A 24987-nucleotide genomic window follows, 5' to 3' on the forward strand; every position below is an offset into this window, starting at 1 on the left:
TCGAATTGTTTGGCCAGCCGGGGTTGTCATCGATATTGCTCGGAATGCAGCTGTCAATTCATTTATCGTGAGCTCGAATTTGTCATTTAGCTCCATGAAATCCCAAACGCGTGGTTGTATCGAGTGGGATTTATTCTAAACAAAGCGTCGTCTTGCATCCACGTCGATCTTACGAAATAATTGCAAAATACCAATTGTTAGTGGAAAACCAACTCCGGGCTACTCAATAAACAAACGGGGTATTGAACGTCGAGTTGCCACGGTAACGCCGCGAGGGCGCCGTCGGCTTTGTCAAACGGGAAGTATGACTTCTTGCACCACGCTCCGCTTTCGCCACTCGCCGACGGCCCCCAGCACGAGAGCGCCGCGCAGTTGCTGGATCTGGCTCGGGGTGGGCGCCGGCTCGTCGTAGTGGACCCGCAGCCAGGGCGTACCTGCAAGCGCAAGCCCAAGCCCAAGCCCAAGCCCAAGCCCAAGCCCAAGCGAGCCGGGCCCGCTGAGACCGGAGCCGAGCGAAGCGCTCGAAAGCAACGGAAGGAAGCCCACCTTTGGTGATTTTCTGTCCGGGGGAGAGCATTACTTCCGCGCCCACACTGTGATTGACAGGCTCTCCGGCCTTGGTGCGCCCCGCCCCCAACTGATGAAGCACCCGCGCTAAAATCAGACCGTCCACGTCCATCACCACGCCTGCAACGCCATCGCCGGATACCCCTCAGCGGCGTGGGGCGAGTTGAGCGAGCGCGACCGAAGCGCGGTTCCGACCGTCGCCGCCGGCGGCCAAGTCCAGCCGGTGCCGGCTTTTCCTAAGGATCCCGGAGTAATCGGCGCGGGCGGAGCAAAGCGCCCGCGCCGTCTCCTCGCCGACGCCCTGAGCCTCCATCATGGCCCGGAACTTGAGCAGAGCGCCTCCGCCGGTCACGGCCTGGGAAATCCGCCGCCTGCCCTCCGACTGGTCGGCCGCCAGCCCCGCCGTGGCCAGCAGCAGCCCGCCTGCGAGCCCGACGGACCTCGTCGGAGAGCGTCGGGCGGGCGCCCCCCCGGCCCGCCTTCCCCGCGCAAAAGCTTACCCAGCGTGTCGACGAGCTCGGCGAGGTCCGGCGGGCCGCGCCCCTTCAGCAGCTCCAGAGCCTCGGCCACTTCCAGGCCGTTACCCACGCTGCGCCCGATCACGCCGTCCATGCGGCTCAGCGCGGCGCACGTGCGCACGCCCAACCGGCTCCCCACCTGCACCTGCATGGGGCGGGGCGGGGCGGGGCGGCGCTCGGCTCAGGACGCGGGCCCGAGCCGAGACCGCCCGAGCGCCCCGCCTACCAGGCTCCGGGCCAGCCCCTTGGCGGCCGCCAGGTCTTTGTAGAGAGCGGCCCGTCCGAACTTGACGTCCAGGACCAGCGCCGCCAGCGACTCCGCGCCTTTTTTGGAGATGATGGAGGCTGGCCGCAAGAAAAAAATGTCCAAAATTGGGACCGAGGTCTCGCAGAGGCGGCGGCGTGCGCGCGGGTGGGCGGGCGGGCTACCCGTGATGAGCGGCAGGCTGTCCACGGTGCAGGTGACGTCGCGCGCGGCATAAAGGATGCGGTCGGCGGGAACCAGCGTCTCCGTCTGGCCCACGATGCAGCAGCCCACGCCGTCCAGGATGCTTCGCACCTGGCAAAAGGATAAGGCAAAAATCTCGCCATTCATTGCGAAGTTAGGAAAACTCATTGTCTGGAAATGAAGCGTTGTTTGATTAGCCCAGTCCTTCTCCGATTGGAGGGCCCCCGCGGGGAACAAAGCTTTGAGTTGGCTCTCAAGTGTAATTGCAAATCGGCGTCACTAGGTGGTGCGGCGGCGGTCTGCATGGTGGTAGGAAATTGGCGCCGTCCGAACTTGAATCATGGCTTCATTTTCCAAATAAAAGCACATATACAAATGTCACGGAAAAACAAGTTGCCAAAGTCAGTGCAAAATCGATAATGGAGAATTTGGGACAACCGAATTCAAGGTACCCGCTCAGGTGATTGGTGGATGTTAAAACCAGGAATGGACTCCAGTTTGTCCAGGGTTCCTCCGGTGTGGGCCAGGCCCCGCCCACTAATCATGGGCACCTGACGTGACATCCCAGAGCAAAGCGGGGGTCAGTTGGGTCAAAACGCCGGCGCCGTTTCGCTCACCTTGCAGCCGCAGGCGGCCAGCGCCGGCGCCAGGACCAGGCTGACTTTGTCCCCCACGCCGCCCGTGGAGTGCTTGTCCACCACAAACCCCGCCCACTCTTGGGGCCACGACATCACTTCCCCCGACAGCATCATCTCTCTGGTCAGTGCGAGCGTCTCGTTCGCGTCCATGCCCTGCTGCCAGATGGCCATCAGCATGGCGCCTGAAAACAGAAGGGTGCCGAAAACATTTGCCCCGCATTATTAATTTTTGACGTGTGATAAAAGAGCGGGAGCCGCACAGAACATTGAAACGTGACAACTTTCCGCATACGACGCTGCCGTCCCTTTTAAATGCTTGCATACGCAGATGTAAAACTCAGCCCGAGTCGGGCTCACTTACCGCCGTTCTGAGGAATACTCCCAATGTTGGACATTTTGAAAACCTTCCGATTTTCGCGCGAATCCTTAACGGCAACTGGTGAACGGGGAGCGACAGGAATTTTGTGTTGACGGCCCTAAGCCACCGGGCGGCACCGGCGACCAACTTATGCGAGCCTTTCAATGACTTCATGATCGGCTTAGCCTGGATTCCGTCATGCAAAAGCTCTGGTAATACTCTACTCATGACATCATAAATGTTCCTGTTTCCATTGCGTGAACGCGCACAAGTACGGACAGGGCCAGCGAACATTGCGAGGGGTTGAAATTGTATATGCATGAGGGGTCGATCTTAGCGCCCCGCCCTCCTCCTCACCTGTCTGGCAGTCCTGGATGCTTCCGTCGGTCAGCGCCTCCACCAAGGCTTTAATGTCGGCGTCAGTCAGCCGGCCGCCGTCCCGCTTCTTCTTGATCAGCTCCGGAATGGACGACATGGCCGCCGGTCCGCCTTTGGAATGAATTGCGGTGGTCCGAGTCTCAAGCCAAACTACTTTTTCAGTACTTCCGAGAGGCTATCCGCGTCTTTGCCCGCTGAGAACACTTCAGGGGTTGGAAAGAAGTGACTCCTTTTTCTCTTACGACAAGAGGCGCTGATGGCTTAGTTTCAAAATTGGCTCCTAGGTTTTTTTTTTTGACGGCGGGTAGAGTTTGGGTGCGCTCCGGTGCCGGAGCGCTCCGCTCGCACCGACGCGAAACCCCGCCTGCCCATCCCTCCCGCCGTTTTGGATGCGTAGAATGAGCACGACGACCGCGACAAACATGTTTCGGTCCCAGCAGGTATCAAAGGAAAAAAAGTTTTCTCACCTGAGGAGACGACGACGACTGTCGCTTTGACACAAAGGCAAAAATGTTGCTTTGCAGGGCGAACCGTCAACCCTATGTCGTCTGCGGGCCAATGGCGGCAGGGGGTGTGGTCAAACGTTACAGGCTGACTCGTCAAGGTTCAACGACGCGACTGTCCCGCTTTGGATTCCAGCGGGTCTGCGTCAGTCATTAACAAGCGGCGACTCCGGCCCGCAAACAAAAACTCACACGCCATACGCGCCGCAATCGATTCGTCATTTGGCGTTGCGCGCGTGCACACTGTCCCTTTAATGAGGCGCGAGCTTCTAGTAGTAAATGAGCCTTTATTAGAAACATGACAACTGGTTTGGTGTGTAAAATGGGGGGAAAAAATAGCACAAAGAAACATCAAAGGCATCCGATAATCTATCGATCGACGCGCTTACATGAGATGATCGGCTGATCACCGCGGCGGTCTATTGCTTCTCGACGACTCGGGAATAACGATAGCTACATCTTGAGCCTACATCCTAATGTCGACGTAACAGCCCGCGCGTCAATTCCGCTAAGCTAGGCCGTCGCACGTTAAGGCGTAGCTCTTGCGCTCATTAGCATGGCTGCAAAAAGACGAGGGAACGGTGATCCGGTGCGCCCCGAAGGAGGGAAATAAATGAAACCGCCTTGACCTCGACCCCCCCACCCCCCGAAAAAACAAAAACATCACCCAAAGTGACGTTAACCTTCACATTTCCTGCACGGGATTGCCTTCGGGGCGCACCGGAGGCATCCTTCTCCTGGCCGGCGTGAGCGTACGCCGGCGGGGGAAAAAACAAACAAAAAAAAAAACGTTCCGGAAATCTCCACGTATGGCGAGGTCCAAACGGCCTCATGGCAGGCGGAAACTCCCGGAAGGTCCCGGACGCTCGATTGTATCTTTTCCTTTGTTTTTGTTGCCGTTTGTTGCCGATTCAATAATGAAGTCACTTCCTGTACAGATGGCTTCCTACATGTAGCACCATGTCCAATCAACACGAATCACGCACACATTGGTTGACAAGTCATCGAGAACTCCCAACACGCGGTCATTCAACTCATTGTCAAATCAAAAGTGAAAGTAGAATAAATTCAACACTAGCACATTGTTGCTCATCAAATCTAAACGAGGACGGCGTCATGAACCTTATGCACGGCAAAGCGCTTTCGGCGGGAAGCTCGGGCGGCATCCCATGGAAAAATAACACGTTCGGGGACACGAAGACGCCAGCTGGCGGCCGACGTCCAAGCGCTGCGTGCATAGAGTTCATTATATTCGGAAATATTCGAAACCAAGACTCATATTCTTCAGGACTATCATACTCGCGGGGGGTGGGGAGAGGGGGGGTATCGGCTCTTTGATCGCCGCCGCGGGCCGTGCCGAGCATCGGGGATAACTGAGAACCGGGAGATCGGCGACTTACTTTTTGAACGTGGGTTAAGGAGGTCGACCGACGCCACGGACAGACGCGGGGGACGGCGTCGGGACACGGGGGATGGACACGATGGGCTCGAAGGTCTCGGCGGACGGACACGAAGGATGTCCTTAGGACACGGCGGACGGACGGGACGGCTTTAAAGGAACGACGTTAGGACAAGACGGCGTTGACGGACGGAGGCGAAGGATGAGGTCGCGAGCGCGGCTCGGGTGAAGGCCGGCGCTACGGCCGCGACGGAGCGCGGCCGAGGACGGACCTGACGGACGGACCTGACGGACGGACAACGGTTAAGGCGGATAGGATCTTCCGGCCGGGCGGGGGCGATCAGAGAGCCGAGCGGCGGACCCGCGGCGGTCAAGTGGCGGCGTCCAACAGTTGCCTAAGAGCCCGTTCGATGTTGATGCGGTGGCCCAGCCGGGTGACGCCCAGCTCCACGTAATCGTCCTTGGTGAGGGCGGGAAGGTGCGAGCCTTCGATCTCGTGCTCCTGGAAGCGCTGGCGATGCTCGGCCAGCCCCACGCTCTCCAGCCAGTCGCCCACGTCGTACTTGTTCCACAGGCTGAGCGGGCGCTGCCTCCAGGGTCGCAGCGCCAGCAGGGGCCCGCTGAGTACGGGCGAGGGGCACGGGGAGGCGTGCGGGGACGGCGAGGGCGAGCGCGAGCGGGTCCGGGCGCTGGCGCTGCGCATGACGAAGCGGACCTCTTTGGGTTCCGACGGCAGGCTGAGGCTGGACGACTTGAGGATGGTCAGGCCGCGGGCCGAGCTCGGGTCCGGGCGCTCCGAGCAGGGCGACCCCGCCGGCCTGTCGGAAGGGGAGGGCGACGGCGACGGGGAGGGGCTGCGGCGGGCGACGGGGTAACGGCTTCCCGGCCGGACCGCGTAGGTGGCGCCGTATCCTCGCTGGGAGATGGTGTGCAGCTCGCCCAGACTGGAGAACAACCTGCGACGTCGGCAAAGCGTGAGCGTTCCCGCGCGCCGGCTTCGAAGCGGGCGTCGGCGTCGGAGCGCGTTAGCGGCTCGCGCTTCGAGCGCGTCGGCTTCGAAAGGCGAGTCGGAGCGCAACGCTATCGGGAGAACGCTTGGCGGACTTGCCGCCTCGCTCCGAAAGTATCGGGCGCCAGAAGGGCTTGCGGGATGGGCCGATTTTTTCGAGCGTGAAAACAACTTGAAGCCAAGGCACGCCCGGGATGCCGCCGTCAGTAAGCTTTGTTAAGTCACGTTAATGTTAGCCAGTGCAGGTATAATAGACATTCACTGTACTGTGTGCGCCGATAGAGATGTGCGGTGCGTTAGCATCGGTTAGCATCTTAGAGCAATAACAAGAAATGTTTACCAGAGAAAAACCTACGATTTGCTCACTCCACTGTCCACACGTCTGCAAAAACACAAACCCACTTATTACTGTGCACACACACAAACGGACCTGTACCCCGGCCAGCGCAAACACACACACACACACACACACACACACACGCGCAGGTGACTGACCTGGCCCCGCCTACTGGAGATCTACGACCAGGGTCGAGGGGGCTGGGCTCCTCCCCCAAGGAGTGGCTATCTTTGTTGAGGAGGTGGAGCCTGTTGGCGAGGTCCAGGCCCGACTCGGCCCTGCCGCTCAGCTCCAGCGCCGAGGAGGACCCCTGGCCGCCCGGAGCGACGGGCCGGCCCTCCTCCTCGCCGCCGCCGCCGCCGCCCCACAACTTGGAGCGGCGTTGGAAGAGGTAGCGCGGCTGGCGGGCGGAGGCCGGGGAGGCCGGCGAGGACGGGAGCAGCTCGCTGTCGGACGACTGCTTGAGCAGGGGGTCCCTGAGGGCCGAGCGGCCGCGGCCGACGGGCGAGCGGAGGCGGGGCTTGAGGGCCGAGCCCGGGTGACCGGCGGGCGGCGAGGAAGGGGACGGCGGGGCCGGGGGCGAGGCCAGGGTGATGGAAGGAGGCAGCGAGCCTTCCCGGGGCTCCTCCTCATCCTCGCCCGCGTCGCCCTCGCCGCCCCGCCGCGGCGTGACGGCCAGGGGGGAGAGAGGGGCGGCGAAAGCGGGGGGCGGCGTCACCAGACCGATCCGCCGTAACTCCTCCCTCGTCTCCTCGTCGCTGGATGACAACAAGGCGGGCGGGAGGGTGACCGTGTAGGCGCCGCCCTCTTCCTCCGAGCTGCCGACGGTCAGGCTCCGACGCCTGTCGATCGCCGCCGAGTGGCTTTCGTTGGCCAGGTTTGCCGGCGGCGCGGGTCGCCAGCGTTCGGGGGGCGGCCCCGCGGGCGAGGCGACCCCGCCCTCTGCTTCGGGGCGCTCCGCCTGCCCGTCGGGGAAAAGGGGCGGAGTGGCGCGCTTGTGGCGCAGCTCGGGGCTGCTCTGCGGGGTGGCGCGCTTGCTTCGCTGCTCGGGGCTGGTCTGCGGCGTGGCGCGCTTGGAGCGGGGCTCCGGGCTGCTCTGCGGGGTCGGGATCGGGGTGCGCTTGTGCCGGCCCTCCGGGCTGGCGGCCGGGGTGGGGACGGGCGTGGCGGAGGCTGAGCCCGAGGCGTGTTTGGGTCGCGGCTCGGGGCTGGGCGTGCGGGCGGTGAGCGCTCGTTCTCGCGCCGCCAGAGCCAGGGCGAGCGGCGACGAGGGATCTGCGGAGGGGGCAAACGTTTTAGAGGGCGCCGCGTCGTTCCCCTCGGCGTCCTCCCCCGCTTTCTTACCGAGGGGCTTGCCGGTGAGCGGGTGCAGGAAGGTGTGCGGCGTAGGCGAGGGCGAAAGGACGGGCGCCGGAGGCGGGAGCTCGCCCAGGTCGTCCATCGAGTGACTCTGAGTCAGGAGAGGAGGCGCCTGGTTGTCGGAGGCGGCGCCCTCCACGGACAGGAAGAGGGAGGAGCGGCGGCCGTGGACGCGGGCGCGCTCCGACAGAACCTGCTGCTGGTAGAGCTCCGCTCTGCTGGGGCTTCCCGGGCCGCTCGCCTCCGACTTGGCGTCCTGGTCTTTGAGGCCTGCGCACAAGATGGAGGACGGACTCGGTCGGGACACACCGCCTTTATCTCGGGACCTCTTCCGGGAATAAACCTCAGAGAGACTAAAGCCTTCGCTCGCGACGAGAGCGCTCTCTCATGCGAAAGCGCACCTACCTTGCTCCTCCACGGGAAGTTGTTTGAGCAGAGGGGACTTCCTCCTCTGAGGTTTGGCCGGGGGGGCCTGCTGCCCCACGTTGGCGTAAGGGTTTTCGATGGGTCGTCCTCGACGGCGCGACAGCGGCGAGTGCCCTAGGGCGCCGGTGTGGAGCGACAGCGCGGAGGTGTGCGAGGAGGACACGTGTACGGCGGCGGCGTGCATCTCGGCCTGCAGCTGCGGAGGCGTGTCCTGCAGGATGATCATGGAGCGCGCCTTCCTCTGGCGATCGGCGTGACTCCTGGACGGCGGGTCCGAGAGCTCCTGCAGCCTGGGCTCGGTTCCCGGCTTGAAGCTGGACCGGGTCAGGCCCTCCCCTCTGGAGGGGGGAGGAGGGGGGAGGAAGGAAGGGGGAGGCCCCGAGTCCAAAAGGAAGAGCGGGGACGGGGGCGGCGGAGGCGCCGTCTGAGGAGGCGGGGGGATGAAGCTGTCGGTCAGAGAGGAGCTGCGAGGGAAGCGGCTCTCGTGGATCAGGGCGGAGATGCGCTCGTCTTCGGGGGTGCCTGGAAGGGAACCGCGACCACGTGTCAGCATCGCGGGCGCTCGAGGGACCAACCGAACCGAACTCTTGGGCTAAAGCGACTTTGGCCTCGACGCCGTTTGCCCCCGCCCTGCGTTTCAGACTGCGACCATTGCTTTGGATCCCGAACCGCGACCCTTCAAACTAAAAGAACCCCCCTCTTGGAACTAGACCCGTCCCTCGCATTCCTTTGGGCACAAGAAACAAATAAGCGGCGCCTTCTCGCAAGGACTCACCAAAACTCTTGGTTCTGGACATTCCTCGGGGCAGCACCATCGCGCTCTTCTCCGGGCCGGAGGGCGGGACCAGACCCTGACGTTCGAACAACGACTGCGGGCCGAAGAAGAGCGACTGGAGGAAAACGCGCTGGAGGGCGCGACCGAGGGCGAGGACGAACGAGCGTTACGTTAATCTCGGCCTGGGTGATTCTCCGGCTGGTGGGCCTCTGCTTCACCGTGGCTGCCCTGAAGTCATCGGACGGCCGGGCCCGCAGAACCACCTCATGCGTGCTCCCCGACAGCATGTCGTCCAGTTTCTCTGCCGGTCGGAAGGGTTCGTGTTTTCCATAGATAGCTTATTTCCCACTGATGTGATGTGCTTGCATGTGCAACATGGAGCGAAAAGCCAATTCACAAAAGCAATGTTTAACTCCTGCTGAAAACAAAACATTCAAACCAAAAAACACGTCGCCCATTTCTAAGTCAAAAAAGGACAAACCGATTTGAGCAAACTTTCAAATACGGCTTTGCTCAAAACAAGGCAGACGGTCGGCCCCCGCCGCCCCAAATATGGGGTCGCTCCTTTTTTGACCGCCGACTGGGTGGTTTTCTACACGCGGAGGGACAAATCCCCGCATTTTCGAGCGCTTTTTCCTTCCATGCCGGCGTCGAAAAAAAGCACTTTGAGCAACGCTCAGCCCGAACACGACGAATAGCCCGCAATGTGACCTCGGTGATCACGTGACTCACCAAAGCGCCTCCTCCTGGCTGCGTGCGCGGACAAAAAAAGTCAACAATTCCTCGTATAGAGTCAGTGCGCGGGCTTGCGTCTGTGTGTTTGTTTCACCTATCTCCTCCAGGTCGGCGGTCATGGACTTGGACCGGAGAGTCAACGAGGTACTGGGGGCTCGCTTGGGAGGGGGGGGGGCTGCGGGAAGCAAAGCGATCAGGGGCCGCACACCTGGCGGACTCCTTCACCCGCGTCCTCGCGAAGCAGTAAACACAAACCTTTCTTCCTGATGAGGTTGGTGTCCGACTTGCGGGAAACCGATACCACCTTCATGAGCAGGCGGCTGCCGCCCTGTCGGATGAGCGCGACCACCTGGCGATGTCCGACCTTCACCACGTCGGCGCCGTTTACCTGCGCGGCGATAGAGCTCGAAGCCGAGGCGCGCTCGGCGGGCTGCGCCGAATCAAGGGAAGAGGCGAACCTCGATGAGGAAGTCTCCGGTGCGCAGCCCGGCTCTCCAGGCCACGCCGCCCTGGTCCACAGACTCCAGGTACTGCAGGGCGGGGAAGGCCGGCGTGGGAGCGAACTCCTCGATGGGCGTCTCGGCTTGCGGCGACACAAAACGGGTTTCCTCACGTGAGGTGCGCCGACATTACCGAGCTCCCGAGGCGATCCAACCTTTGGCTCCTCGCAGGACGAAGCCGAAGCCTTCGCTCTCTCTCTTCTGCAGCACGGCCATCTTCTCCTCGATCACGTAGTCGCTGACGAAAAAGCCGGCCGCCCGTCAGAAAGCGGCGGACGGCAAAAGCATCCGGCGAGGTGCGCTCCTCACCTGTAGGAGGTGTAGTTGTCGTACGAGCCCACCGTGTAATGTCGGAAGAGTCTTTTGGTGCGGTCCTCCCGAGTTTCTGAAACGAGCAATGGAGGAAAAAAAAAACGCCCGAGCTTGAGAAGGGCCCCCGAGCCAGGCGGAACGGTGGAATTTTTCGCCAAACCTTTACCCAGTCTGGGATCGTACTGTCTCATCTGAACCTCCTCCACGCAGTCGGCGGGAAACCAGCCCGTTCTTCCTTTCACGTTTCCTTCCCAGAATCCACCTTCGCCGATGGACAGAACTGGAGACGCGCGACGCGTGCGGACAAAGGGGATCAGCGAGACGTAAAATGGGGATCGGGAGGTGGGGCGCCGGGCTCGGCAGCCTAGTGACCTTTCACCCTCTCGCCACGATGCAGCTGGATCTCTCCGGCGCCCTGGGGGACGTGGGAGCGCGTGGCGATGAAGGTGCGTCCCGGCACGGCGCTGTACAGCCTCTTCTTCTTCAATTGTGGGGTGAGGGGGGGAGACGACGGGGGGCTGCTCTCCGCCTGACCGCCTCCGCCGCTCGGACTAGCGACCGCACGTACGGGAAAGGCGCGGTTGCTTATTTTCTGCCAACGTTTCTCCCACGGTACAAAATGCATTGAAAAACTTCCTGGCTGACCTGAGGCGGCGCCCGTGGCGCCGGAGCGAGTGCGTGTGCGTGTCCAAGTGCGTTTCCAAGCTTTGCAGCGACGGTCCGGGGGAGGAGGAGGGGCTTTCCAGGGCATTGTCGCTAACCGAGCGAATGAGGGAGCGCGGCGACGACAGCCCGTTTCCCGCCGGGGAGCGGACGGTTCCCAGGCGCCGTCGCTTGGTGTACGAAGGGGATTCGCGGAAGGGAACTGTTTGCGCACAACAAAGCGCCTCAGCGCTCGGTTGTTGAATAACCCGCCCGCCAACATCTCTCCAAGTTGTAACCGTGACGGGTGACTGACTCACCGACATCGGAACTTTTGTGGATCTTGATGATTTCGGCCAAATCAAAGTTCCCGGCGATGATGGCGACCTACGCAGACAGACATCCGTCTTTGTTACACACGTACCGTATACACGGTGGAGTCAAAAGAGGCAGATAGTGTCCTGAAATACCACTTGTAGTCCCGACCTGAAAGGCAGTCTGGTTGTTGTAGTTCTTGATGTCTTTGTCGGCTCCTCTGAAGAGCAACACTCTTGCGCAACTATCCTGAAAGGAGTGGCGGCAAAAGACACGCGTCACCGGTGCTTCTTAAATCAGGGGTGTCCGGTCCCGCGTCTTTTCCAGGTTTTCTTTCCCCGACACGCTCGATTCGAAGGGTCGGCTCGTCCGAAACGACCCCGACCTTCTGAATTAGGCGCGTCGGGGAAAGGAACCTGGGAAACCCGAGGCCGGAGACCCCCGTCTTCACTGTTCGACGCCAGCGCCTCCAAAAATACGAGAACCGCACCATGATCGCGGCCGACATTAAACTCCGGTACCGAGTTTACCGCCGCCACCGGGGAGCGCCCCGGTTGTCGTCCTACCTGGTTGTAGAGAGCGCAGAGGTGCAGAGCGGTGTTTCCCGACGCATTCTGGGAGCTCATGTCGGCCCCGTAGAACAGCAGGTGCTCTAAGTGCTGCACGTTTCCATGGCGACACGCCTAAACACACACAAGCGTGATTGCGCTTCCTAAACGTGTACATGTAATTATAACTGTGATTAAGCAGGCGTGCGTGTGGGTGGGTGCGCTCCAGTGAGCGAGTGCTTGTCACCTGGTGGATTTCCTGCCATCCGTTTTCATCCGTCATGCCTGTAACCACGGCAACCACAAGCCATTTATCAGTCCGGCGTCTTTTCACAAGCCGGGAAAAAATAAGCGCACGTGTGGCATGAGATTCTTTGCAGACATCCGCATTTGAATGCCAAGGAACTATGTTGAGGTTATTCGGGTAGACAAAAGCAATTGAATTCAGGCTGCAAACACCACCTGAAACCCTAAACGACCATATTTCAAATCGGGGCTGGCCGATACGGCCGGAAAATAAAAAATCCGTCTCCTTCTGATCCTTCGGGCCATTTTAACGCAAGAAACAAACCCTACAAACACTTTTCACGCGGAACTATTCAGACAGAAAAAATGAAAACGGAACAGCTTGATTGCAAACCGAACATTCGTTCATCGTGCCAGCTACGCGTTTCAATTTTTTTCCAAATCTTTTCAAGCGTCAGGCTGACGGAGTGTCTACGGAGTGTCTACGAATGCTAACGGCGCTAAAAACTAAATATGAACTTTTGACTCACTTTAAATGGCACAACCAAGCGGCTAAAGCAAAGACGTCTCGTAAAGCAACCTGTTCGCTACCCTGCCGCTCTTGCCAAATCAAGTTTTCGCAATCTAGCTCATTTTCAAATCTTCGATCGCACGGATTTGATTCCGTTTGAAAGGCTAACTTAAAATACAAACCGGGATAGAGAGCGTACTCTGAGTGCCTACTTCAAAAGTCTAAGGCTGGCCCGGCAACATTTGCAAGAGCTTGGCCAGCTTCGGAAGGAGAACGTCGTGGGTACCGAGTGTGGCGTGGTCCTGCAGTAGCAGCTCGCAGCAGTAGGGGGCGCCGCCCACCATGGCGGAATGATAGAGGGGCGTCAGCCCCCTGCTGTCCTTGTAGTCCGGAGAGGCTCCCAGGTCCAGCAAAGTCTGCGAAGCGGCGTGAGCGAGTCACGGGCCGGGCCCGGCGGCGGCGCGGCCCGCCGTCCTCTTACCGTGAGAGCGGCGCTGTTGCGGCACATGACGGCCCGATGCAGAGCGGTGATTCCGTCCCTGGTGCGGAAGTCCAGGTGAGCGCCGCCACTGCGGAGAACTTTGATGAGCTCGCAGCTCTCCTCCAATTGGACGGCCAGCGTCAGGGGGCACTCTGAGGGCGGAAGGCAACTTGAGCTTTTCTCAACTTCCAAAAGAGGCTTTGACTTGGGCAAATCACCATCGCTCTGAACAATAACCAACTTTGCTTGAGCGCAACAAAGTGAAAATGCATTTCTGAATGGGCGAGCCCCGACGGGACGCTTCGCTGGGCATTCCGAGCGCGTCGACATACCGCCGCTGTCCGAGTCGTGGAAGTTGGGATCCAGGCCTTTTTCCAGCCATTTGGAAACCTTCTCCACGTTCTTCTGGTGGACATGTTCCATGAATCGCTTCAGGTTGGCCTGAGACGGACGGACAAGCGGGTCAGGGCTCGGGGCGGCTTGGGGCGCCGGCGCCGACTTTCTGCGAAAGCGCCGGCCTACTTTGGTGTGCAGCTTGGCCAGCTGCTTGTCGTCCACGTAACTCTGCGTGTAAATTCTGCGTTTGTAACGAAACTGGAAGACGAGGACAGGAAAGCCACGTTAGCCACGTCCCCGCCGCGTCCTTCCGTACCATCGCGAGTGAGGCGGAAGCGGGTTGAGCGAAGCCGGCTATGGGCACGTCTACCGACGGCGGAGCGAGCGGACTAGACCCCGGCGGCCTACTAAAGGGTTCCGGGAGGCGGGCGGGGCTCCGTCCCCATATCCCCGCTAACAGCGGGGCCCGGCCGCCAACGGGCGTACCTCGAGGTATGGGATGGGCGTGATGGGTGGGAGAGGGTACTCTTTCAAAAGTCGCTCCTCGTCCAGAAACTTGCCAGCTCGGCCGTTGAACGCCGGCTGGAAGAGACCATAGTTCAAAACATCCGACAGAGACTGAGTCAAGGTGACCAGGACCCTCTGCTTACTGGTCCAAACGGGTAACTCTGGGTCCAGCCGCAAACACTTCTGAGAGAGCCACAGACGCACACACGGACATGTTTGAGGGCACGCTCGCCCGCTTGGGTCTGGCCGCCACTTTCTCCATGTCCTCCGCCCGACCGACCGCGCGCGGGCTAGCGTGTTCGTTACCGTCTGCTGCAGGTCCGGGATGCCGACGCGGACCACCACGCTGCTTCCGGAGGGCGCGTCCTCCGCCTCGTCGTCCCGGAGGACGGGAGAGCCCGCCGGGTTGCCGTTAATAAGCGCCTGTTGGCGCGGGCGATCATGTTTGGTGTCGGCGGCCGGACTCAGAGGCATGTGGCTGCAAGACGGCGAGAGGCACCCCGTCACAACGTAGACCAGGAAGTCTCCTTCGTCTTCCGGGCCGGGCCTTTTGGAGCCGCGCGCACGCAAAGTCGGACGTTATCGCGAGCGAAAGCGCTTCGCCCGCGCAAGCGACGCAAAGTCGACGCAAAGTCGACGCAAAGTCGACGCAAAGTCGACTTTGGTTGAAAATAGAGAAGGGCCTCCTTTGTCATTTGCCTATGGGACCCAAAATCAAACGCGCTTCAACCTCAACAGGCGAACCTAACGCCACCTTCCCAAAGTCCCACCGCGGAACGTCATCCGACCGGCGCCTCCCGCGTTGCTAAGAATGGCTGTGGAATGTTACATCCCTTCCTGTTTTTCCACTGAGAAAATCCCACGCGCACGCAAACGGATCCCAAGAAGAATTCCAGGGCCGAACATTTTCTCCCTCTTGAGACGAGCTGCTCGGGCGACGCCTTGACATGTATGTCGAGCTGGCCGCTTCTCAACTTCCTGTTGGTGCGATTCAACTTCCTGTTAGTGCGTACATACGGTCACTTGACGAAGGCCCAAAATTAAACGGCGCGAGTGACGTGTTGTCATGGCAACTGGACTAGCAGGGAATCCTGCGCTAACCTCGCCGTGTCACTCTCCGTGTGTTCGGTGTGCTCACTGTTGCCACGGCAACGCGGCTGAACAAATTTTCACAGTTTGCCGTGTGAAAACTACATCCTACCTGCTGACTCTCGCTCTTTTCCCATCCGCCTCGGACACATCTGGGACATCGTCGGATGAGGGGGCGGGCTCAGCGCGGCGAGACCTTCGCGAAGGGACTTTGGGGAGCGAAGCCTCAAGCCTCAAGGAAATCTTTTTTTTTTTTTTTTCTTCTAAATTGGTATGCAAGGGGTGGGGGGGGTTGTCTCTTTTTTAAGGAAAAGGTGCTTTCTTGGCCACGGGGCATATTTTTTAAGTGTTTAGCGTGCTTTTTACAAATTGCTTTTTAAGAACTAACGAGCAAAGCGAGACGAGGCGAGCCCCTCTCCAGGTGCGAGTGGTTTATTTTGGGCTGGCGACAACACTTAACTCGGGCTGTTGAATAAGTGACGAAGACGTTCCCGCGTTGTCTTTTACAAGGTCGACGCTCCTCAAGTACACATCACCAGCGGGCGCAAACTCCCGCATTTCGACAACGTCATCGTCACTCGGCCGGAACCGCGAGCGCACTAATGCGGTTACGTGCCATCCCCGTGTACTCGGACGCCATGAATTCAACTCGGGGCCCTGGCGCAGCCAGTCAGAGTCGAAGTCCTCATTAACCCCGACGTTGATCCGAGGTGGGACTGGGTCAGAAATAAAGCTCCTCAACTGACTTCAACACAGTTGCTTGGCAGCAAGATTGCCTCAAATCACGTCGACCGAGCAGCTCACGGACCGCAACAAAGCGACGCCTCGGCCTCGATGAAGCTGATTAACTGACTTCAAAACAGTTCCTTGCTACAGGATGGCAAAACGAGACCCCTAAACTCTGGTCCACGTCATCCCCCGACGGCAAGATTGCAACGGGGATTTGACACGGCGCCAAAGTAATAGTTTTGAGCAAATAAAGCTCGATTCCAAGCCAAAGTCGAGTCTTTCGAGAATTGTCGACTTCGGTCGGCCCCAAGGCAGCAGCGCGATCGATTTTGCGTGGTGTCGGATGAGGCCTCCTACCTATTGGCAGCACTCTCATCAAACTTTTCCAAAGCGCGATCCGATGCCGGGCCCGACGGCGTCACTGCTTCGGGCTTGCGATCCGCTGCCGAACCGGTCCGCTGCGCGGAAGGGGTCGCTCGGTGGTCCGGGGGTGCGGTCCGGACGCCTCGGGTGCGTGGCGGCGGGGAGACCTTCAGACACTATTGCTGGAGCTGGTCGGCCCATCCTGGGGAGGGAGGGTGAGGAAGAGGAAGATGGGGATGGGCGCCAGGATACGGACGGGGGGAGGGAGGGTAAGAGGACAAAACAAAAGCAGCGGATTGGTGGAGGCCACGTGATCGCCGTAGCTTTTTGGAGCCAGTTATGGCATGCGTACGGTCATTTTGTTTCTGATAAGAAATAAGAAATCCAAGAAAAGGATGCGGCCAAACTTTCATATTTCAACAATTGCCAAGAAGCAGTCTGATCGTCTGGCGAAGCAAGCCAATGAGGGGACAAAAGCAAAACGGATCTCCACGCAACTACTTCCTGTGACTCACACTTCCTGCTTCCTGACTGTGTGGGCGAAGGAACGGATGTGAGGAAGGAAAAGGTGACAAGCTGGTCCACTCAGATAACGCGCACCCGCAACCATGCGCATCAGTCAAATCACAAATACCTTTTCACGTTTACAAGTTCAGTTTGGATTCGCTCCACTTACCAAACATTTCACTGACTTGAAAGAAGTTGAATTTTTAGTGACATCCGAAAAGTTGACCCCTAAAGTGAAACTTTAAGACCGGGGCCCACGGATCCCACAGATCCTGATACCGGGCTCATTATACACGTGTCCGTTCCAAAGCACGCGCGGACCTTCTCCATAAATTTAGCAAAGTCAAGTAAAACTTTAAAGCCGCCAAACCCTGCAATCCGGATCCCGATCTGATCGGCTTGTGGTCACATATCTGCGTGTGCGCTGGAAATGTAGCACCCCTTGCCCGTTTCCATGGCAACCAATGGCAGGAGCTGATAAGACTCACTGTTTTCTCTGGCTCACACACACACACACACACACACACGTTAGTTATCTCGTCAAGTTTCTCACATCGCTAGCAGCTGAAGCACCAAGGCTCGTTCTTGCAAAAAAAAAAAAAAAAAAGGAGAAAAAAACAGTGGACACGGGACGTTAAATTGTCTCTGAAGACTCACACGTTACCATGACAACCACATGATGTGCCAAGGAGAGACACTTCCTGTTTGACGTGCTCTCTTTTTCCCTCCGAGCGTGAGCAGCAGATCAGCTCATAGATAGACCGCGGCCTACACACTCACTGCCGCGCTTACGTAACACACACACGCGCATGATGAGGGGCTGCTGACGAAAAGAAAAAGTACAAATAAGAGTGAAGACAACAGTAAGTGGAAGAATAACGCAATCGAGCATGCAAGGAAGCATGAGGCCGAGGTAAATGAGGAGGTTGAGCGAGGGGGGGGGGGGGGGGGTCATAGCAAATGAGGATGCGAGGAGGGTAGGAGTCAGAAAAATTGAGGGTAGGAAAAAAAGATGTTGAGGGTAGGCTAGGGCAGAAGAGGAGGGCAAAGTCAATGAGGAGATGAGGGAAAAAAGAAGGTCCAAGAAAACATGAGTTAAGTAAAACAAGGTGGTACGCAAGAAGAGACGTTGAGGTGATTAAAAAGGAGAGCCACAGAACCGAGGAGGTGACACGGGAGAGGAGTCAATAAATGAAGAGTGGAGGAAATGAGAAGATGGAGGAAACAAAAAGTGACAAAAAAACAAGGAGGCGCAGGAGAGGAGGAGTCATGGAAAGAAAGGGAGGAAATGATGTGAAATAAGGAGTCAAGTGAGCAAATAGGCATGAAAGTCAAGGAAATATGGAAATGACGGTCGCAGACAACGGAAGCAAGGCGGTGAAGAAAGCACGGGAAGCAAGGAGGCGACGGGGGACGAGAGTTGAGGGAACGACGTGAGGAAATCAAAGGAGCTATGGGAGTGAGGACAACCAAATGGCCAAGGGAAAGTACGGGGAGAAGATGGGTCGAGGGATCTGGGAGGTGAGGAGGGGCTGCAGGGAATGAGAGACGAGGAGGCCAGGAAAGTGTGGAAAACATGGTGGCGATGAACGAAAAGGACAAAGTGAGTAAAAGAAAAGCGTAGGGATCGAGGTGACTATGGAGTCAAGGAGAACAGGTGAGGAAGGAGGCGAGGAAGGAGCGGGGCGGAAGCAGAAAGAAAACCGAGGAGCAAGAAGAGGAGCGGTCGGGTACGTTTGGAGGGACGGAGGTACAAGAAGCCCTTGGAGGAAATTTGGAGGCCTCCGCAGCAGCAGGGGGCAGCGCACTTACGCAAAAGATGCGGCCTCTCAAAAGTTGAACCTCCAAACTGTTCCTTGGAGGAATTCCTCCGATGACATTACACTAGGCCTGCCTCAGATGATCCTAAAAGCTGCAAAGTGTCCACGATAAAGACGACAGGCCGCGCCCACCGGAGCGGATGATGGAGACAAGGAAAGAACGCCCCAAAAAAAGTTGCATACATGAACTATCGGCTGCCGTGATGCTGACGCGATGACACATGCACACACATGTGCAGAGACTCACCCGGCAGAGCGGCGACTTGTTCTCCATCCTGATGACTGATGGGGGGGAAAAAAAAGAAGAGGATGATGATGATGGAGGAAGAGGAGGTGGATCTGGAGACGAGAAGATGAAGAGGAGAGAGGAAGTAGCAGGACGAGTGGAAGGCTGCTCGCTTCAACCCACGCACGCACACGCGCGCGCACGCACGCACACACACACACACACACACGTGAGAGCGCGCACGTTATCTCCCACTCCAACGCGTGGGATGGAAAACACACCTCTCTCTCTCTTTTTTCTCCCTCGCTTGCTCACCGCCTTCCATAGTGAGAGAAACGGGGTGATCGGCGTGGGTGTGGAGGAGCGGCCCCGTTGCCATGACGACGATGCACCGGAACCTCGAAGGAGGGGGGAAGCGCTCGCCGGCCTATCACGGCGCACGTGGTGCATGATGGGAAATGACTGAACCCGACCTGTTCAAAAACGCCTCCCGACCTACTATTTCGGTTATCGAAAAACAGTACAGTGATGCCTCGAGATGTGACTTGAATTCATTTCATTAGTCATCTACGACGGCTCCGGGCTTAAAAAACATTTGAAGTTGGCTGACTTGTATCTCAAGGCCCAAATGTATAAAATACGTTTGGTCAACTCTGATGGCAACTTGCCTGGAGCAATATGGCTGACGTGCTCGGAATCCTTGCGAGGAAATATAGATGGTCACACGAGTTATAAAGAGAAAAAAAGTTGTGTTTTATATACGTCTATATCTTGGCTTGTGTCTTTGGTGTGTGTCATTCATTTTATATATATATATATATATATATATATATATATATATATATATATATATATATATATATATATATATATACACACACACACATATCTATATATATATATATATATATATATATATATATATATATATATATATATATATATATATATATATATATATACACATACATATATATATACACATATATATATATATATACATAGATATGAGTACAGCGCAAGATACTCACTTTCCAGCTGCAGGGTTACAGCGCCCTCTGCTGGAGGTCTTTGTCAGCCCTCTTCCGCATTCAGTGCTCAGCTAAACTGCATGATTTTTTTCCGCCACTAGTGTGATGAGTAAGCAGCAGTTGCCATGACAACCACATCATGCAAAGTCAACACTTAAATTTTGAGCTACTGACGTTTTTTTTTTGCGAGAAAATGAAAAACGGTCAAAGACAAAAGAAAATGTGTCATGTTTATTTGGTCTATTTTTTCTCGAGTTAAATAACGGCAATCAATTAAAAAAATTATGGAACAAACATTACAAGACGCCAGATTATTTGACCACCAAGTATGCAGAATGACTTTTGGTAAGTTGCGCATCTTAATGAACAACAAGCTAGCTTTCAACGGATTTTGTAAAAAAAAAAAAAAAAAAAAGGCTCACAAAAAAAGTTTTGAGTAGAGCCGCTTCTGTGTTTGATTTACATGTCAGTGCGTCCATCCAAAAGCAGGTCCACGTAGGCACCCGTCACCAGACTCTCCTTGGTCACGCCCAACTGCTCCATCAGACCCTCGGCCACCTGCCACCACAAAAAAGACAAGACGCTCAACAAAAGGCCCAGCTATCGCTGAAAAACGACAACAAAAGTGGCCAAGTAAGCGAGAACATGAGCAGAATACAGATTACGGTGCTCGCCGTTCCCTTGCCCAGCTTCAAATGATAAGAAAAACGAGCTCACCCGCTGGCCGTCCTCCAGCGTCTGGTCCGGACGCATCACCACCTGGAGGCGCAAGTTGAAAGGCTTCACTAGAGATGAAGACATTGCGAGGAGGGATGGAATCGTCATTCAAATTGAAGGATGGATGACGGAACGGCCCGCGGGTGAGCAAACCGAGACCTCGAGCTCCATGTAGTGTCCGAGGCCCTCCACCGCGTCCAGGTGCACTCGCGTTTGACCGATCAGGAAGAGCCGCCGCTCCTTACGCACCTCGCCTTTTACACCCAACGCATCGGACAGCACGGCCTAGGTACACACACGCGCATATCCCGTGAAGAAACGCGCTGCACAAATGCAAAAAAACGCGCATCACACACTTTGAGGCCAGTCGGGTCCGAGGTGGGGCTGATGGAGTACCGGGACAGTTTGGGTCCATCCGTGTCAGGACGCTCGTAGAAGATCAGTTGACCCGAGCCGTCCTAAAACACAGGCGCGGGGTGACAGTTGTCCTTTAGGCTGACCGGATGGAACGGAGGTGGACGGGCAGACCATGAAGTCTCGTAGTTTGAGTCGTCCTTGGCGGCCGCGGAAGAAAGTGTCGTGCTGCCTGATGACGCTGCCTTCCGATTGGCTGAGCCGGGATGCCACTTTGGCAAACTCAAGCGGCTGGCTCACTTTGGCCTTGATCTCCACGTTGGACGGCATCGTGTGCTGCGCGCGACCAACATTAAAATTGTCATCATCATACATATTATGGATAATCATACATTATCGCCAAAATTGGCTCAATAAAAAAGCAAGTAGATTTGGAAGGACAAGTACATGTGGGGTAAATGTAAATAGTCTGAACCTATTGTTCATGTTGACAAGATTAATAATTATTGACCCCCTGCAACGCATAAAGCTTAAAGCTCATCATTCACAAGTCATATTAAGACATTACGTCTGACAGGTGAATTGTGGTGAACTGCTAAGAAACGAGCAGGTGTTGCTAGTGCTAAAGTTGCTCATTAGCTTAACAACCTCAACGTGCCGGCCAGCATTTTCTCATCTCATCTCAGTATAGCTGCCCTACGAAGACAACAAAGATTCACGCTACTGAAAACTTACGAGCACGGTAGCACAACTTTGCTTTTTTCGCAGAATGTGACGCTTCCGGTATAGTTGCCGTCGACTGAACGCGAACGTCAAATTTGAGTTTGCCGCCTTAACTGCTGGTGTCTGTCGACAGACGCCGCACAGCCTCCCGGAAGTAGAGCAACGCGTGGAATTGTCTTCTTCTGATCAAGGAAGGCTGGCGACCCACGTAAAAAGGAGGATTACCGCCACCTACTGGAGTCTTGCTCAGACAACGCGCGCGCGAGGGTAAATGACCGCAGATCAACATTTGACGTCAAAAAACGATCAGCAAGCCGTACCGGACGCCGAAGAAGCCACTTTGCTTAAACCCGCTTTGAAACACAAATGAAAGCGAAGCTATTCATAAAAGTAAAATGCACTCAAAAAAGCAAAAGGCTTACTCATATTCGTACCCCAAACATACAACGTAAAAGCCCTCACACAAATGAAAAGCTTTCGAGACTAGCCAAACACTGTTACATGACAATGTGGAACACGCTCTCACACATTTGTTGAAACACTAGCAAGTAAAACATTTAACAGAAACAACTGAAATTCTCTCATACGCGCTGGAAATACTGAGCAAACGTTCTTTTTGTCTTTATTGAACCGTTGGTTAGCGCGGGGAGGGATGGCGAGCGCGAGCCAAGCCCACGCGGTCATTTCCCCTGTCGAAAATGCTGTAGAACTCGGTGAGGAAGACGTCTCCCAGGATCCACAGCGGGCCCTGAGGTGAGACGATGTCCGCCGCCTGGAAGCCGCTCAGGCACAGCTCCCTGTTGCCCAACATCTCCTGACAGCAGGAAAACGGCGCACGGGTGACGGGGCCGCGGCGGCCGGCGCTCGACCGGCCCTTTTCCTCACCTTGCGGACGTACTGCTCGGCTGTCAGCGTGAACTCGTTGCCGCCCAGAACAAAGGTCACGCGAGGCAAGCTGGACAACCTGCCGCAGTCGATGACGAACTGAAAGACGCGCACTCCGGTGAGCTGCGATGACGCCGCGGATGACGCAAGGTGACGGCCGCGCCCACCTCGCCCATGCCGGTGGGCGTGGCCCCGATGAGCTGCTGCAAGTTAAGGATGTGATTGGTGGGCCCCGCGATGAGGGAGGTGCCCGTGTCCACGATGGCCTGGCAGCCGCGAGGACACAGCGAAGTGACGCCTTGGACGGACACGCTGAAACGCACACGGCGCACGCGCAAAAAGTTCTCAACAGAAATGAAGTGAAAAAACACCTCGCGGCCAACACTTTTTCTTTGTGCCGCAAACGACACGAGAGCGGTGCTCTTTGAGAAGCACCGCTCTCGTGTGGCGCGTACGGCCCCGGGGAACGGGTTTTGTTTTTTGTTTGAAATGTAATTGCACATCCACGGCGCAAGGTAGTGCAGTGACGCATTTATTGGCAAGAGTGGGAGTTATACTTTTCATATCGCTGTCATTTTTTCCCCAAACCACAATGATTATTATAAAAAAATAAAATAAAAACGACAACGTGTTCTTCAGGTTGAGCTGTTTAAGCTATCGGTGCTCCTGTGTCAATGGTCCATACCGATTTACGTGATTTGATTTTTTCAAACGACTCAGTTGGCCAAGAATCAATTTTTTGATTGCAATACCTTGGTTCCCACTGAGAAAGGCGATCCCCGCGGTGTTAGTCATGTCGAAGGAGGCGGACCCCACCAGGATATCAAACACATACGCGAGAAAACCAAACTGATGCGCACACAAACATCGGATACATTTATAGAGCACGCACGCGCGCAATCGCACAGGGGAAGACATTGAGGAAGTGTATTGCGTGTCGTACCTGTCCATGAGAACCTGCCAGTATCCTTTGGCAGTGACGGGAAGCCACGTGATGGGCCCGTCGTACAAAGCCTCGTCGGCGCCGCCCAGAAGGAGCTCGCCGTCCGCATCTCCGCCGCCGCCCAACTTCCTGCGGGACGCCCACAGACGCCCTTCTCATTTTGTTTGCAGACAAAACACCTGCCCCACGCCAGGCGTTTTCAGGGTCAGGTACCACCTGCCGAGGTAGAAGGAGAAGACGGGCCGGTCCAGGGAGTTCTGCGCCATCATGCTGTCGAAGACGGGGTTCCCCAGGATTTCCGCCAAAGGGGGGTACGCCATCCCCAGCACGCCGTCAAAGTGCGCCGCCACGAACGTAGAGCCCGGTTCGTACACGGACTCCCCAAACTCCTGGTCGGCCACGCTCACCTCGCCCATCTGCGCGTACACAAACGCGAGCAAGCGCGCACGCCTCGACGGGCTCGACCGCACTCGCGAGCGAAAAGCCGGCGGGCCCGCGTCCACCTTGAGCGTGTCTCTGGCCATCACCCCCAGCAGGTGACCCGAGCCATAGTGAATGCCGAACGGTCGGCCGTCGTGGCGGTACGACGAAGACTCGAAGGCTCGGAAACGTTTGTGCACGGCTGCAAACACGCGGGGGTTATTGACCTCTTATCATCGGCGGATATGGTCAAAGCGCTCTGACATCACCAGAGAGGTCGAGCGCTGCGCCCGCGTGGAATCGACAGCGCGTGTACCTTTATGCGCATGTGCTGTATGATGTGCGTTTTTGCATGGGGTACCTACCGCAGGCCCGGCTGACGCAGTAGGACGACGGAACCCACAGGTCTGCTGATCCAGTGTCGAAAACCACAGAGAAGTTCTGCTCCGGGGACCCGATACTGATTTGACCGAAGAACTGAGCCTAATTAAAAAAAAACAAAACATCAGCTCGACTATCATTTTCAGACTGCGCGCATTTGAGCATTGATCCCAGAATCACTGAACTGTCATTGGGTCAAAATTAAACAATGGTTCAAAAATGGACTGGCCTACTTAGGGCAATTTAACCAAAGCTGTTGGGTTGGCTTAAATGAGTAGCTCACATTAACAGCCCCCACCCCAGATACACAATGTTTTTTTTAAGCTCAAGGCGTATGTATATGAAGGATTCTTACGTCCATGAAGTTGTAGAGCTTCTGGCTGGAGCGTCCCAGGCGCAGCGAGGGCGTCCCAGCAGGGAAACAGTGAGCGTAGCGCCGGCTGAAGGCGTCGGGCCGGTGCTCCCGCAGGAAGTCGTGCAGCACGCCGTCTGTGCGCAGCTGCGAGCGAACGGAGCGCCCCCGCCGCAGAGGAACCCTGCGCGGAGCGAAGTATGTCTCCGCGAGCATCCGGAAAAAGTTCAGCGATCAAAATAGGACATCGAAACTCAAAAACAAAACGCATGCAAGTAAATGGGATATCCAATGAATGACACACACCAAAGACGCAAGCTAAGACCGTTGAGCGCGCTCGTAACTCTTTTCGATTCATGTGATTTGTTTACCTGAGCAGAGCCAGGCTGCTGGAGGTACTCAGCAGAAAAAGGAGCAGAACCCTTCCGTCCATGGCGTCCACTGCAACTGTTCAACAATACTGAGCAGCAGGCGCGTGCCAGCCTATCTCTAACCGGTCGCCGCCTTTCAATACACAAACACGACCGCTCGTGTAGACTCGCTGACATTCGGGATCGTTGTCGCTGTTACGCAAGAAAACAAACAGCAAAAACGGGGGG

General features: G+C 56.8%; 4 protein-coding genes across 13 annotated transcripts; all 4 read right to left on the reverse strand.

The window, feature by feature from the left end:
• Window positions 1-111: 111 nt before the first annotated feature.
• Window positions 112-3542, reverse strand: tymp (thymidine phosphorylase). 2 transcript variants are annotated; one of them, XM_088406827.1, is made up of 10 exons: window positions 3375-3542; window positions 2887-3018; window positions 2151-2353; window positions 1986-2084; window positions 1515-1644; window positions 1312-1430; window positions 1068-1230; window positions 763-990; window positions 547-687; window positions 112-434 (listed from the first exon to the last, which is right to left on the reverse strand). In XM_088406827.1, the coding sequence occupies exons 2-10, from the start codon at window positions 3002-3004 to the stop codon at window positions 292-294; spliced, it is 1344 nt and encodes a 447-aa protein (XP_088262953.1). In that variant the 5' UTR covers window positions 3005-3018; window positions 3375-3542; the 3' UTR covers window positions 112-291. The 2 variants fall into 2 exon arrangements, with proteins under 2 accessions (XP_088262953.1, XP_088262954.1); XM_088406828.1 differs by lacking the exon at window positions 2887-3018.
• A 135-nt stretch (window positions 3543-3677) lies between these two features.
• shank3b (SH3 and multiple ankyrin repeat domains 3b) lies at window positions 3678-18850 on the reverse strand. 6 transcript variants are annotated; one of them, XM_088406815.1, is made up of 28 exons: window positions 18604-18850; window positions 16024-16231; window positions 14155-14395; window positions 13828-14031; window positions 13528-13599; window positions 13338-13446; window positions 13006-13157; window positions 12811-12940; window positions 12015-12052; window positions 11786-11902; window positions 11391-11468; window positions 11225-11291; window positions 10908-11127; window positions 10635-10813; window positions 10429-10542; window positions 10260-10335; window positions 10106-10188; window positions 9909-10033; window positions 9706-9838; window positions 9545-9625; window positions 9448-9465; window positions 8886-9016; window positions 8716-8809; window positions 7920-8462; window positions 7500-7784; window positions 6314-7430; window positions 6174-6200; window positions 3678-5765 (listed from the first exon to the last, which is right to left on the reverse strand). In XM_088406815.1, exons 3-28 carry the CDS (start codon window positions 14320-14322, stop codon window positions 5180-5182), a joined length of 4947 nt encoding a protein of 1648 aa, XP_088262941.1. In that variant the 5' UTR covers window positions 14323-14395; window positions 16024-16231; window positions 18604-18850; the 3' UTR covers window positions 3678-5179. The 6 variants fall into 6 exon arrangements, with proteins under 6 accessions (XP_088262941.1, XP_088262943.1, XP_088262937.1 ...); XM_088406817.1 differs by lacking the exon at window positions 9448-9465; XM_088406811.1 differs by having other exon boundaries at window positions 13828-14395.
• Window positions 18851-18959: 109 nt separating this feature from the next.
• Window positions 18960-21886, reverse strand: LOC148405232 (uncharacterized). 4 transcript variants are annotated; one of them, XM_088406832.1, is made up of 7 exons: window positions 21420-21886; window positions 20859-21020; window positions 20687-20788; window positions 20490-20615; window positions 20331-20372; window positions 20036-20171; window positions 18960-19009 (listed from the first exon to the last, which is right to left on the reverse strand). In XM_088406832.1, exons 2-6 carry the CDS (start codon window positions 21012-21014, stop codon window positions 20073-20075), a joined length of 525 nt encoding a protein of 174 aa, XP_088262958.1. In that variant the 5' UTR covers window positions 21015-21020; window positions 21420-21886; the 3' UTR covers window positions 18960-19009; window positions 20036-20072. The 4 variants fall into 4 exon arrangements, with proteins under 4 accessions (XP_088262958.1, XP_088262959.1, XP_088262957.1 ...); XM_088406833.1 differs by lacking the exon at window positions 18960-19009 and having other exon boundaries at window positions 19830-20171; window positions 21482-21886; XM_088406831.1 differs by lacking the exon at window positions 18960-19009 and having other exon boundaries at window positions 19830-20171.
• A 118-nt stretch (window positions 21887-22004) lies between these two features.
• nots (nothepsin) lies at window positions 22005-24947 on the reverse strand. Its single transcript, XM_088406829.1, has 9 exons — window positions 24760-24947; window positions 24392-24572; window positions 24021-24138; window positions 23739-23857; window positions 23452-23651; window positions 23236-23364; window positions 22460-22604; window positions 22293-22391; window positions 22005-22221 (listed from the first exon to the last, which is right to left on the reverse strand). Exons 1-9 carry the CDS (start codon window positions 24819-24821, stop codon window positions 22045-22047), a joined length of 1230 nt encoding a protein of 409 aa, XP_088262955.1. The 5' UTR covers window positions 24822-24947; the 3' UTR covers window positions 22005-22044.
• Between the last annotated feature and the right edge of the window lie 40 nt (window positions 24948-24987).

Source organism: Hippichthys cyanospilos, chromosome 22, assembly GCF_059441005.1.
Source record: "Hippichthys cyanospilos isolate Australia breed blue-spotted pipefish chromosome 22, RoL_Hcya_1.0, whole genome shotgun sequence".
Lineage (NCBI taxonomy): Eukaryota > Metazoa > Chordata > Actinopteri > Syngnathiformes > Syngnathidae > Hippichthys > Hippichthys cyanospilos.

Bases quoted from the DNA above. Each gene is read 5' to 3' on its own strand.
- LOC148405232 (XM_088406832.1), bottom strand. From the start codon at position 21,014: ATGCCGTCCAACGTGGAGATCAAGGCCAAAGTGAGCCAGCCGCTTGAG. The intron at 20,373-20,489 runs GTCTCGGTTTGC...TTGCGCCTCCAG, and splicing joins GACACTACATGGAGCTCGAG to GTGGTGATGCGTCCGGACCA. The intron at 20,172-20,330 runs GTGAGCTCGTTT...TTGTGGTGGCAG, and splicing joins CGCTGGAGGACGGCCAGCGG to GTGGCCGAGGGTCTGATGGA.
- nots (XM_088406829.1), bottom strand. From the start codon at position 24,821: ATGGACGGAAGGGTTCTGCTCCTTTTTCTGCTGAGTACCTCCAGCAGC. The intron at 24,573-24,759 runs GTAAACAAATCA...CGCTCCGCGCAG, and splicing joins AGCAGCCTGGCTCTGCTCAG to GGTTCCTCTGCGGCGGGGGC. The intron at 22,392-22,459 runs GTGGGCGCGGCC...CGCGTCTTTCAG, and splicing joins CGCCCACCGGCATGGGCGAG to TTCGTCATCGACTGCGGCAG.
- tymp (XM_088406827.1), bottom strand. From the start codon at position 3,004: ATGTCGTCCATTCCGGAGCTGATCAAGAAGAAGCGGGACGGCGGCCGG. The intron at 2,354-2,886 runs GTGAGGAGGAGG...TTCTGTTTTCAG, and splicing joins CATCCAGGACTGCCAGACAG to GCGCCATGCTGATGGCCATC. The intron at 1,645-1,985 runs GTACCTTGAATT...TCCTTTTGCCAG, and splicing joins TCCACCAATCACCTGAGCGG to GTGCGAAGCATCCTGGACGG.
- shank3b (XM_088406811.1), bottom strand. From the start codon at position 14,322: ATGCCTCTGAGTCCGGCCGCCGACACCAAACATGATCGCCCGCGCCAA. The intron at 10,543-10,634 runs GTCACTAGGCTG...GCGCGTCTCCAG, and splicing joins TCGTGGCGAGAGGGTGAAAG to TTCTGTCCATCGGCGAAGGT. The intron at 8,463-8,715 runs GTGAGTCCTTGC...GTTCCCTTCCAG, and splicing joins GTCCAGAACCAAGAGTTTTG to GCACCCCCGAAGACGAGCGC.